The 13,291-nt window shown below is 44.6% G+C and overlaps 1 protein-coding gene across 3 annotated transcripts in view; it reads right to left on the minus strand.

Annotated features, from left to right (window-relative positions):
- LOC126236167 (activating signal cointegrator 1 complex subunit 2) overlaps positions 1-12,396 on the minus strand; it is a 174,710-nt gene extending 162,314 nt beyond the window's left edge. Inside the window, exon 1 of one of the 3 annotated variants that reach the window (XM_049945262.1) lies at positions 12,331-12,396. In XM_049945262.1, coding sequence (XP_049801219.1) covers positions 12,331-12,339 — 9 coding nt within the window. In that variant the 5' untranslated portion in view covers positions 12,340-12,396. The other 2 variants (XM_049945261.1, XM_049945263.1) reach the window with 2 other exon arrangements.
- Between the last annotated feature and the right edge of the window lie 895 nt (positions 12,397-13,291).

Raw genomic sequence — 13,291 nt, forward strand, 5'->3', positions numbered from 1 at the left:
AGGTAGGAAGATTTTTCTGTTTAGCAAAAGTGACAAAAAGCAGATTACAGAGTACCTGACGGCTCAACACAAAAGTTTTGTCTCAAGTATAGATAGTGTTGAGGATAAGTGGACAAAGTTCAAAACCATCGTACAATATGTGTTAGATGAGTATGTGCCAAGCAAGATCGTAAGAGATGGAAAAGAGCCACCGTGGTACAACAACCGAGTTAGAAAACTGCTGCGGAAGCAAAGGGAACTTCACAGCAAACATAAACATAGCCTAAGCCTTGCATACAAACAAAAATTACGTGAAGCGAAATGTAGTGTGAGGAGGGCTATGCGAGAGGTGTTCAATGACTTCGAAAGTAAAGTTCTATGTACTGACTTGGCAGAAAATCCTAAGAAATTTTGGTCTTATGTCAAAGCGGTAGGTGGATCAAAACAAAATGTCCAGACACTCTGTGACCAAAATGGTACTGAAACAGAGGATGACAGACTGAAGGCCGAAATACTAAATATCTTTTTCCAAAGCTGTTTCACAGAGGAAGAGTGCACTGTAGTTCCTTCTCCAGATTGTCGCACAGATGACAAAATGGTAGATATCGAAATAGACGACAGAGGGATAGAGAAACAATTAAAATCGCCCAAAAGAGGAAAGGCCGCTGGACCTGATGGGATACCAGTTCGATTTTACACAGAGTACGCGAAGGAACTTGCCCCCCTTCTTGCAGCGGTGTACCGTAGGTCTCTGGAAGAGCGTAGCGTTCCGAAGGATTGGAAAAGGGCACAGGTCATCCCCGTTTTCAAGAAGGGACGTCGAACACATGTGCAGAACTGTAGACCTATATCTCTAACGTCGATCAGTTGTAGAATTTTGGAAACGTATTATGTTCGAGTATAATGACGTTTCTGGAGACTAGAAATCTACTCTGTAGGAATCAGCATGGGTTTCAAAAAAGACGGTCGTGTGAAACCCAGCTTGCGCTATTCGTCCATGAGACTCAGAGGGCCATAGACACCGGTTCACAGGTAGATGCCGTGTTTCTTGACTTCCGCAAGGCGTTCCATACAGTTCCCCACAGTCGTTTAATGAACAAAGTAAGATCATATGGACTATCAGACCAATTGTGTGATTGGATTGAATAGTTCCTAGATAACAGAACGCAGCATGTCATTCTCAATGGAGAGAAGTCTTCCGAAGTAAGAGTGATTTCAGGTGTGCCACAGGGGAAGTTTTTATTTTTTTTTTTTTAGGGCGCGAAACTGCTATGGTCATTGGCTCCCGGTCCGTGACTTAGGAAACAGTAAAAAACCGAAAATGGAAACCAGCAGCAATGGGAACGAAAGTCATAAAATTGGAGAAACTAAAAGCAGGAGGAAGGCTTAAAAATCCACTACAGAAAGGGGTTGGTTGTCCCCAAAAAAGCTTCAAATGACTGACGTCATTTCACTGGCACTAATAAACTCGAGAACGCGATCAGCCGAGCGCGTGTCATCTGCTAAAATGGACGATATATCAGGCGACAGCTGTAGACGGGCGCGTAACGAAGTAAAATAGGGGCACTCAATTAAAAGGTGTCTTACCGTCCACAGCTGAGAGCAGTGGGGACAGAGTGGGGGAGGATCGCCGCTTAAAAGATGTCGATGGCTAAAAAGACAGTGCCCTATCCGGAGTCTAGTTAAAATTACCTCCTCCCAACGACGCGTTCGGGAGGAAGAGGTCCAAGCAGAAGGAAAAGCTTTCACGTCCCGCAATTTATTATGGGGAAGTGTCGACCAATGTGCGTGCCATAAAAAACCAACACGACGACATAAAACGCTCCGTAGATCAGCGAAGGGAATCGATTGAATAGCTGGCCGAAGAAGAGAGACGGCAGCCTTGGCTGCTATATCGGCCGCCTCATTTCCACAGATACCAACGTGCCCCGGGAGCCAGAGGAACACCACCGAGATGCCCCCCAGGTGGAGCAAGCGCAGACAGTCCTGAATCCGGTGGACCAGAGGGTGCACAAGGTAAAGAGCTTGGAGACTGAGGAGAGAGCTGAGAGAATCTGAGCAGATAACGTACTGTATCCGCTGATGGCGGCGGATGTAGTGGACAGCCTGGAGAACAGCGTAAAGCTCCGCAGAATAAACTTAACACTGGTCGGGAAGCCGAAAGTGATTTGGGGTGTCGCCAACAATATAGGCACTCCCTACACCTAACGATGTTTTCGAGCCATCGGTGTAAATAAATGTGGCTTCCGTCATTTGTGCACATAGAGCAGCAAATGCCCGACGATAAACAAGTGAAGGGGTACCATCCTTGGGAAATCGACAAAGGTCACGGAGCAGGCAGATCCGGGGATGGAGCCAAGGCGGTGCTGTACCCCAAGTTGTCAAGAAGGTTTTAGGAAAGCGGAAGGAAAGAGAATGGAGCAGTTGACGGAAGCGGACTCCCGGTGGTAGTAGGGAGGAGGGGCAGCCTGCATACCATACATCAAAGGAGGCATCGAAAAAAATGTCATGGGCTGGATTAGCAGGCATGGAAGACAGATGGCTAGCATAACGACTCAGAAGGACTGCTCACCGATTGGACAGCGGAGGTTTAGCAGTCTCAGCATAACGGCTTTCCACAGGGCTGGTGTAAAAAGCTCCAGACACTAAACGTAATCCACGGTGGTGGATAGAGTCGAGACGCCAAAGAATAGACGGCCGAGCAGAGGAGTAGACTATGCTTCCATAGTCCAATTTCGAGCGCACTAAGGCGCGATAGAGGCGGAGAAGGACCAGGAGGCACCATTCAGGACACGGAGGGTGTTGAGGGATTGCAGACAGCGAGCCGAAAGATAGGAAACGTGGGAGGAGGGTGGAAGAAACTCCTTATGTCACCAAAAATTAACACAAACAGTCTTACTGGGAGAAAAACGGAAGCCGGTTTCGATGCTCCAAGAGTGGAGGCGATCGAGACATCCTTGAAGATGTCGTTCAAGAAGGCTGGTCCGTTGAGAGCTGTAGTAGATCGCAAAATCGTCCACAAAGAGGGAGCCCGAGACATCAGGAAGGAGACAATCCATAATTGGATTTATGGCAATGGCAAACAGTACAACACTCAGCACGGAGCCCTGGGGTACCCCGTTTTCTTGGGAGAAGGTACGGGAGAGAGTAGTGTTCACCTGCACCCTAAATGTGCGCTCGGCCATAAATTCGCGAAGAAAAAGGGGCAGCCGACCTCGAAAGCCCCAAGAGGACAGTGTGCGGAGGATGCCTGTCCTCCAACAGGTATCGTAAGCTCTCTCCAGATCAAAAAATATTGCTACCTTTTGGCGTTTCCGGAGAAAATTGTTCATGATATAAGTGGAGAGAGCAACAAGATGGTCAACTGCAGAATGATGCTTTCGGAATCCGCATTGGGCAAGTGTTAAAAGACTGCGGGATTCCAGCCACCAACCTAAACGGTAATTCACCGTACGCTCCAAAACCTTACAGACACTACTCGTGAGAGAAATGGGGCGATAGCTAGAGGGGAGATGTTTGTTCTTTCCAGGATTCGGAAAAGGAACGACGATAGCTTCCCGCCATCGTCTGGGAAAAGTACTGTCGGTCCAAATTCGATTATAAAGGCGAAGGAAGTAACGCAGACTATGGGTTGATAAATGCAGCAACATTTGGACGTGGATACCATCCGGTCCTGGGGCGGAGGAGCGAGAAGAAGAGAGTGCATGTTGGAGTTCCCGCATGGAGAAAACAGTATTGTAGCTTTCGCAATTTTGAGAGGAGAAAGCAAGATGTCGCACTTCCGCTGCACGTTTCTTCGGGAGAAACGCTGGCGGGTAATTTGAAGAGCTCGAAATCTCAGCAAAGTGCTGACCCAATGAGTTAGAAATTGCGACGGGGTCCACTAATGTATCATGCGCGACAGTGAGGCCAGAGACCGGGGAGAAACTAGGCGTGCCTGAGAACCGTTGAAGCCGACTCCAAACTTCTGAGGAGGGAGTGAAGGTGTTAAATGAGCTAATAAAAGAATTTTCAGCTTGCCTTCTTGCTATCGTGGATGACACGACGGCATCGCGCACGGAACTGCTTATAGTGGGTACAGTTGGCCAAAGTAGGATGGTGGCGGAAAACGCGAAGAGCACGTCGCCGCTCACAGCATGCTCACAGCCGTCACAGCATGCCTCGTTCCACCAAGGAACTGGAGGGCACAGGGGCAATTCGGAGGTGCGTGGTATTGAACGTTCCGCAGCTGTAAGAATAATGTCGGTAATATGTGTGACCTCATCGCCGACGCTGGGAAAGTGACGGTCATCGAATGTCGCTAGAGACGAAAAAAGAGTCCAATTGGCTTGGGCAAACTTCCAGCGTCGCGGGCGCATATATGGCAGTTGAGGCTGCAGTCTAAGGACACATGGAAAGTGGTCACTTGAGTGTGTATCATCAAGGGCGAACCATTCGAAGCGCCGAGCTAGCGGAACAGTACCGACCGCAAGGTCCAAATGAGATAAATGTGTCGTGGAGGCAGACAAAAATGTGGGGACCCCAGTGTTGAGGCAAACTAGATCCGCTTGGTGGAAGACGTCTAGCAATAGTGAGCCACGTGGACAAGGATGTGGAGATCCCCAAAGAGGGTGGTGGGCATTGAAGTCCCCAACCAGCAAATAGGAGGGTGGAAGCTGACCAAGAAGATGAAGGAGATCAGCTCGTGCCATTGGTGTGGACGATGGAATGTATACAGTACAAAGAGAGAACGTGTATCCAGAAAGGGAAAGACGGACGGCGACAGCTTGGAAGGAAGTGTTTAAGTGGATTGGGTGATAATGGAGAGTATCATGGAGAAGAATCATGAGTCCTCCATGGGCTGGAGTACCTTCAACAGAGGGGAGATCATATCAGACAGACTGAAAATGAGGGAGAACAAAGCGATCATGGGGACGCAGCTTCGTTTCCTGAAGACAGAAGATCACCGGCGAGTAGGATCGTAAGAGGATCGACAATTCATCCCGATTGGCTCGAATGCCGCGGATATTCCAGTGGATAATGGACATAGGGTGAACAGAAAATGGAGGAATGTGACCAAAGTTGCTGTCAACTCAACAACTGCTCAGAGCTTGCGACCGACAGCATGGAATGGCATTCAGCCAAAGGCAGAAGATCCTGATCCATAGGTTATTCAGGAGCAGCTCCTGCCACCAGCGATCGGCCGGTTGATCTGCCGCCAGCAGTGCGCCTCGGTGACACAGAAGACGGCCGAGGGCGATTTCCGCCAGGTGGTGCTGTAGATGGGACACGCCTTGGCGGAGGAGGAGATGAACTGGGTTTCTTTGTAGCCTTCTTGGAATTATGATGTTTAGAAGAAGGAGGAACTGATGGTTGTGAAGTTGGTGTACGTAAAAAATCTTCACGAGTATGCTCTTTTTTCCAAGTCTTGGTGTCTGACTTTTGGGCTCGAGATTTAGCAGAACCCGATGAAGGGTGAGCCATAGAGTGGGCAGGCGAAAGTGGTGAGGTTGAACGGGCGATCTTTGCCCTGGCCGATCTGACGACCGTGGCACCAAAGGTGAGATCACAAGTCTGCGTGGCTGCCTCCTTTGTTGGCCGAGGAGAAGCAAGGACAGTGCTGTATTTTCCTGTCTGAGGCACGGTGGGCTGTCGACTGGCGAATAATTTTCGAGCAGCAAAGGTCGACACCTTTTCCTTCACTCTGATTTCCTGGATGAGCTTTTCGTCCTTAAAAACGGGGCAATCACGAGAGGAAGCAGCGTGGTCACCCATACAGTTGATGCAGCGAGGGGATGGAGGTGGACAAGCACCCTCATGGGCATCCTTGCCACACGTAACACATTTGGCCGGATTGGAACAGGACTGGCTGGTGTGATTGAACCGCTGACACCGATAGCAACGCGTAGGGTTTGGGACGTAAGGGCGAACGGAAATTATCTCATAGCCTGCTTTGATTTTCGATGGGAGTTGAACTTTGTCAAATGTCAAGAAGACAGTGCGGGCTGGAATGATGTTCGTGTCAACCCTTTTCATAACTCTATGAACAGCCGTTACGCCCTGGTCAGACAGGTAGTGCTGAATTTCTTCGTCAGACAATCCATCGAGGGAGCGTGTATAAACGACTCCACACGAGGAATTTAAAGTGCGGTGCGCTTCAACCCGGACAGGGAAGGTGTGGAGCAGTGAAGTACGCAGCAATTTTTGTGCCTGGAGGGCACTGACTGTTTCTAACAACAAGGTGCCATTCCGTAATCTGGAACAAGACTTTACAGGACCTGCAATTGCGTCGACACCTTTCTGAATAATGAAAGGGTTGACTGTGGAGAAGTCCTGACCTTCGTCAGACCGAGAAACAACAAGGAACTGTGGCAACGGTGGGAGAACTGTCTGTGGCTGAGACTCAGTGAACTTACGCTTGTGAGCAGACATAGTGGAAGGTGAGGAAACCATTGCGGAAGAATCCTCCACGATTACCGGCGTCTCCGATGGCGCGCTCCTCCCTTGTTGGGGCCCTCTCTGAGGGCACTCCCGCCTTAGGTGATTGTTCACACCTCAGGTCACACCTTCCGACAAACGGACGGAGGGACCAATCGGCACTTTCGGAAGGTATCAGCTCGGGTAATCAACCCTCCCTGGGCCTGGCCGTTACCAGGGGGTACGTACGTGTCCTACCTGTCTACCCAGGGCGGGGAATTACACGTTACCCCGTCACCGGCTACGCACAAAAATGCATGGGTCGGCCTTCAGACACGCACAGGGAGGAAGAAAGAGAAAGGGAAAAACACAGAAAGAGAAAGGAAAGAGGAGAGGTCTCAAACGCCGCAGCGGAGAAAAGGGTAAAGAGAAGAGGTAAGGAAAAGAGAAGGACAAAGGAAGAATGAAGACATACAAGCAGAGAAGGCGAAGAATGCGGTACATTTACGAGCGTCCGTCTCCAGACGTAGGCACAAACCATACTCCCAGAGGGGGAGAAAGGGAAGGAAAGGGCCAGAGGTGAGGGGAGGAGGGGCGAAGATGGGGGAGAGGGAAGGATGCGGAAAAGGAAGGTATGCAGCCCGGAAAGGAAGGAGGGCCACATTAGCTCGGGGTCCCGTGCTCACTATGCACGTATCCACAAAAGAGTTGTGGACCCCCTGGGTGGCCACAGGGGAGTGTCATAGGACCGTTGCTATTCACAATATACATAAATGACCTTGTGGATGACAGTTCACCGAGGCTTTTTGCAGATGATGCTGTGGTGTATCGATAGGTTGTAACAATGGAAAATTGTACTGAAATACAGGAGGATCTGCAGCAAATTGATGCATGGTGCAGGGAATGGCAATTGAATCTCAATGTAGACACGTGTAATGTGCTGCGAATACATAGAAAGATAGATCCCTTATCATTTAGCTACAAAATAGCAGGTCAGCAACTGGAAGCAGTTAAGTCCATAAATTATCTCGGAGTACGCATTAGGAGTGATTTAAAATGGAATGATCAATAAAGCTGATCGTCGGTAAAGCAGATGCCAGACAGATTCATTGGAAGAATCCTAAGGAAATGCAATCCGAAAACAAAGGAAGTAGGTTACAGTACGCTTGTTCGCCCACTGCTTGAATACTGCTCAGCAGTGTGGGATCCATAGCAGATAGGGTTGATAGAAGAGATAGATAAGATCCAACGGAGAGCAGCGCGCTTCGTTACAGGATCATTTAGTAATCGCGAAAGCGTTACGGAGATGACAGATAAACTCCAGTGGAAGACTCTGCAGGAGAGACGCTCAGTAGCTTGGTACGGGCTTTTGTTAAAGTTTCGAGAAGATACCTTCACCGAAGAGTCAAGCAGTATATTGCTCCCTCCTATGTATATCTCGCGAAGAGACCATGAGGATAAAATCAGAGAGATTAGAGCCCACACAGAAGCATACCGACAATCCTTCTTTCCACGAACAATACGAGACTGGAATAGAAGGGAGAACCGATAGAGGTACTCAGGGTACCCTCCGCCACACACCGTCAGGTGACTTGCGGAGTATGGATGTAGAAGTAGAATCTACAGGAATCTTACATTTCATTTAACCTATTTAGCTCAAACACAGCCCTCGAAACCAAAAAACCAACACATACAACTCCAAAACACGGTATTGCGAAGTTCCCTTCACCTATATAGCTCAAATGAAGCGAATAATATCAAAATCCCACACACCCATATAAATAATTAAAACCTCCAGATTCACTTCACAAAAAACTACACACCAAAACCAACACACCATAAATAATGCATTAAAAACGTTTATCAACCACAGCCATGACCGATGAATAGAACTAGGTTCTCGTTCCCCTCCCCTCCACGCATACACACAAATGCTCCAACAATCCCAACTTTCCCCTGTCCCCCTTTAACCAATCCCCACTCACTCAATACCACTCTCACAAAAATCATTCGCACATTACAAAAAACAACCAAAAAAGTTCTCAGAAAATACAAGCAAATAACTGCTGAAAGATGTACAGACAAACAAGTAAGTAAAACAGTCTTTGTGGTGGTGAACCTAGAGGTCTCAATGAGGTCCCCTGTCAGATATATTGCCAAATATTGTCATGGTGACACCGCCACATATACAGATGTACCGGGTCCAAGAAGACAGGGCTCTAATCAATTTCATACTGTCATTACACAACACCTCGCATAGTCAGCAATGAAGCCGAACTGCTGCAAAAATTTACTGTCGACGTCATACAATTGACTAGCGCAACTCGGAATAAATAACTATTAAATTTTTCTGTCATATCCGCTTTTAACAGAAAAAGCAAGAAAAAAACTATAACATTTCAGTCCATAAAAAACACACAACACTACTTATAGCTAACACAAACACGAATGGGCAAACATCTGAAACAACAAATAACATAACTCACTGGTGACACAGCACTCTCTTCCAACCACAACTTCACACGAACTCTTATGTCCAAATATCACAAACATTCTTTAAACGTGAACATCTAACACAAACATGACCCGACTCAAAAACACAGCACCATACTGGTGTCACATAACATAAGACACTTACATCACAGGTCAAAGCAGACATGTGTAATTGGACACTTTCTTTGATAAAATTTGAATAGTCTCTTAGAAACATCAGCACAATCAGCAGAATTACTAAATTTTACTACCATGATGAATGTTGTAATCTCCTTGGCACACACAGTTTTGAAACTCATGTATTTCGGTGGTGCATGCAGTGTCCGTCTTCAGTAAATCCAAAGCATCTGTAATTATTTGTTTGTTTATGCATGTTTGCTGTCAGTGTGAGGAAGTAATTGTCAAATTTGGTTGCCAATAATTTGTTGAAGTTACCATTCCTGCCAGAGCTTTCTGGGGCTGAATGGCAACTGTTTTGCTATTTTTTTTATTTGTTTCTTGTTTGATATTGTTCTAAACTGTTTTTGCCTTACTTTTAGTGCAATTACTTATTTTTGTCCTTACACCATTCAGCACAAAACTATAGGGCAGTGTATGTGTTTTGATTTCTTATTAACAGGTTAGAGGATTTTACAATACCACAACTTTCAAGTGTTGCCTGCAACTTGTGGTGGTAGGAAGTTCCTATGGGACCAAACTGCTGAAGTCATCAGTCCCAAGGTTTATACACAACTTAAGCTAACTTACGCTAAGGACAACACATACACCCATGCCCAAGAGAGGACTCAAACCTCCAACGGTGGGAGCTGCGCGAACTGTGGCAAGGCACCTCTGACCGCACGGCATGCAGTTTGTTATATGAATTACATAGAACCCAGCAGAAAATACTTTAATCCCAGTACTTGGTCATCAATGGTTCTTACTTTAATTCAATTTTACCCCTACTTGTTTTATGGAAAAACGAGATTCAAAGTGCTACAGGCATGTATTTAAGAAATAATTAAAATTTTCCTCTACAGTGTGTTCTGTAAAGCTATTCCTTCTATTGTTCCACAACAGAAGAATAATTGCAACACCAAGTCAAAAGACCAATTTTCCCAAAAATATTTGCATATTATTATCAAGAATTGTTTGCAGAAGTGCAAGGTAACCAATGAGAACAATCCCTGAGCATGGTTTTTACAACAGATGAAACAGATTTCACTTGTTTTTGTGCCTTACACCCACTATCGATTGCTTTCACTTTTGATGTGACATTCTGCACCCACATCTCCTCACAATAACTCTGTTCGGAAGATCAATGGGATTCTTTTTTCCTATCTGTTATAAACTTTATAATGTCTTGCACGTCTGTCCAAATTAAACTTAATTTCACTACATTACAAAATCTTCTGCACAGCAGGCATTGCCAAAGTTGAAGTGGTGCTACATTATGCCTTTCAATGCTTTCAGAGATAGTGTCAGCTAACTCAACAGCTGTACACGGCTTGCTTTCTGTGACAGAATAAATGTGATAAGTGAATTGTGAAAACTTAGTTCCACTCACAATTAAAGTTATATATATTTTTTGTCAGTATTTCAGTTAAAGAGCATTCCTATTTTTGTTTATACGATTTGTGTTTTCCCACATCACTCAAGACAAATATTGGCATTATTCACTCCCAATGGGTAAATTATATATTTTTGATTTCAATGGTATTTCCATTCTGCCTTTTCACAGTATAAAAATTATGCTACTGTTATTTTCCAACCTCCAGCAATGTTCACTTGTCACAATTCATTGTCACGGGTGGGTGTGGGTGACGCTACTGTTATACACAAAACCGAACTTCGTTACTTTCATATTTGTATTCCAGTTCTGCATAATAGAATAATATCTATTAAAGGTTCTTTTTATTATTATATCCTGTCACAGGTGTGTATCTAAATAGCTCCATAGCAAATGCAGCCTTCAGCACATCGGTATTTTTACCTCTAAAATAGAGATAAAGTGTAACGCAAAAGTTATTAATTTTGTGTCATCCATTATAAATGGTTATAACAACATCCACAAATACAGCATAGCCTGTTAAACTTATATTTCCTTCTGACCATTTTTGTGTACCAATTATGAGTCTCCCTAAGCTGCCAACAAAACTGTGTTCTTGTCAATATGTGACAATCCTTAAGGAGATTACGGTACTCTTCATTAACTTACCTTGGGGTAAGTAATTACCAATAAATCTTGGATGGTTTTGACTGCATAAGGAAGTGGTAGTTTGCCTTGATAAATATTAAACAAGAAGCTATTTACACACAACAATATAATAAATGATAAAATGAGATATCAGCACTGTTAAGGATGGATGTGGGTCAGGTGATGTCATACATTTGTTCCAGGCTATGATCATGGATTGAAGCAAATCAACAGTAGCTTTAGTCAACTGTTGCCATTTTCACATATTTTATGCAAAGTGATCTGAAGATGGGGCTTCATTAGTGACAAACTGGTAATGAAAGTGGGGGTGTGGGGTAAGATGTAATGGGGTTTTCAATGAGTAACTGTCAACTTCCAATCTTGTGGAAATCGGTTGTAAGAAGTATGAACCAACTGATTGCTTTGATGCCCACGTGGAGTTACATAATACAATACACTCAAATGGGTTCACGCAAAGTAAACCAATATGGAATTGCTTTTGCGAATATTTTGAGAAACAACAGGTGATAAGATTAGATTTTTATGTTAAACTCAACCATTTCAAGACACAGCTGCACCAATAAACATCGTATTAGAAGTAAGTATTTTAAAATAAAACTGACAGTGGTTCATATTTGCAATTTTCATGGTTTGCCTGTAAGGCAACAGTTCAATCACAATAGTAATTTTTGGCACAAAGGCACTATCAGGTCGCAAACGACCAAAACAAATAGTGCCAATACTTCAACACATTCCATTTACTATAACTAGAATTAGTGATTTAGTTTCTAACTGATAAAGATTTTGCTCGGAGTATCAATTCATAGGCATAGTCCGACCTTTTAAAGACATAAAAGATATCCTGTTTTGTCACGCATGCTGTTTCTAGCAGTTCGATATGTTAACAGTGTTTAAAGAAAAAACAAAACTAACTTATATATTGCCACAATACGAAAAGTGCAGTGTCTGCTAAGGACGGCATCCGTTGTGCAGATCTTACACAAGACTGTCAATGAAAAAATAACAGGTTCTGTTCATTGCTTTACAGCAACAGCGGCTATCTAACTTAGCGCTATCATAAACAATAATTGCAACACTGGATTTAACACGTTCCTAATTGCAGGCGAACTGTCAACTACCAGAAATGGCACGCCGATTTAAGTTTTCAACAATTAAACATTACGTGCACGTCGACAGGCCTCAAGAAACATCATACCAACACCTTCCTCACTGGAACCATTCTTCTCAATTATACCTAAATCACAAACTGTCAACACCTTACTTACTGTGTTCATAACTACGGGAAAAACAATTTTGTATCAGAGATTGTGATCTCTGTCCATGGATATAACAAAGTGGATTCGTACTTGCGCCACAACTAGTATCACAATTGGTTCTCCGAACTGCACAAGACAGTTACCTATGTTTCCACAGTTAATGAAAACTTCCAAAAGCATCACTCAATATAATAACCCACTGCAGTCGGCTGTACCTCCAATACACTTTCGGGGGACAGTAAAACGTGTTTACACGTGTGCGATCTATATTCCCACTGGCGATTATCAGTATGGCGCCAATTAAAATAATTCATGTGGGCGTTATGTGGTAGTGCAGGTCTTAACTCAGTTTATTAAATGATATACGCCCTATGTGCTCTTAACTAATAACTGATTTTCTCAATGTGTGACATAATATGTAAACGAGTCTACTTGTGTTGTAGCAACGAACATTTTGCTTCTGGCAATTAATGTTTGATTCTGGCAGCTGCATCTTTGGGAAATTAAAATATATATTGTCACGTCGAGGACATGGACGACGTCTCTGCCCTTCTGTCTTCTTGGTGGTGGGCCATAGTCCTTGCCTTCATATGTGATGTCCAACGAGGGGCAAATGGCCTACAGTAGCGCTTTAGTAACTTTTCGAATAGTCCTAGTTTATGCATTGGCATTAAACTCTAAACCAAGTCTCCCATGCTATGTCTCTCTGGTGTTTGACATTGTAGCACTCGTGGTCCTTCTCCTGGTTCTCCTGGGCGTCCAGGGTTTGTATGTGAACCAACTGCCTTGCTTCTTCTGTCCTGGTCAAGAAGTGTTTTACGTAAACATCCTGAGTATCGTCCAGGTGAAACAGGAAAGTGTATCCATTGTCGTTTTGGCCTCATGACTGTGGAAAAGAAAAAACACTGTGAAGCTTGAAGTATCTTGCTTCACTGTGTTGTATGTGAAGTGTTGTATCCGAGTCTCTCTG

The sequence above is a fragment of the Schistocerca nitens genome, chromosome 2 (assembly GCF_023898315.1).
Source record: "Schistocerca nitens isolate TAMUIC-IGC-003100 chromosome 2, iqSchNite1.1, whole genome shotgun sequence".
NCBI classification, from domain to species: domain Eukaryota; kingdom Metazoa; phylum Arthropoda; class Insecta; order Orthoptera; family Acrididae; genus Schistocerca; species Schistocerca nitens.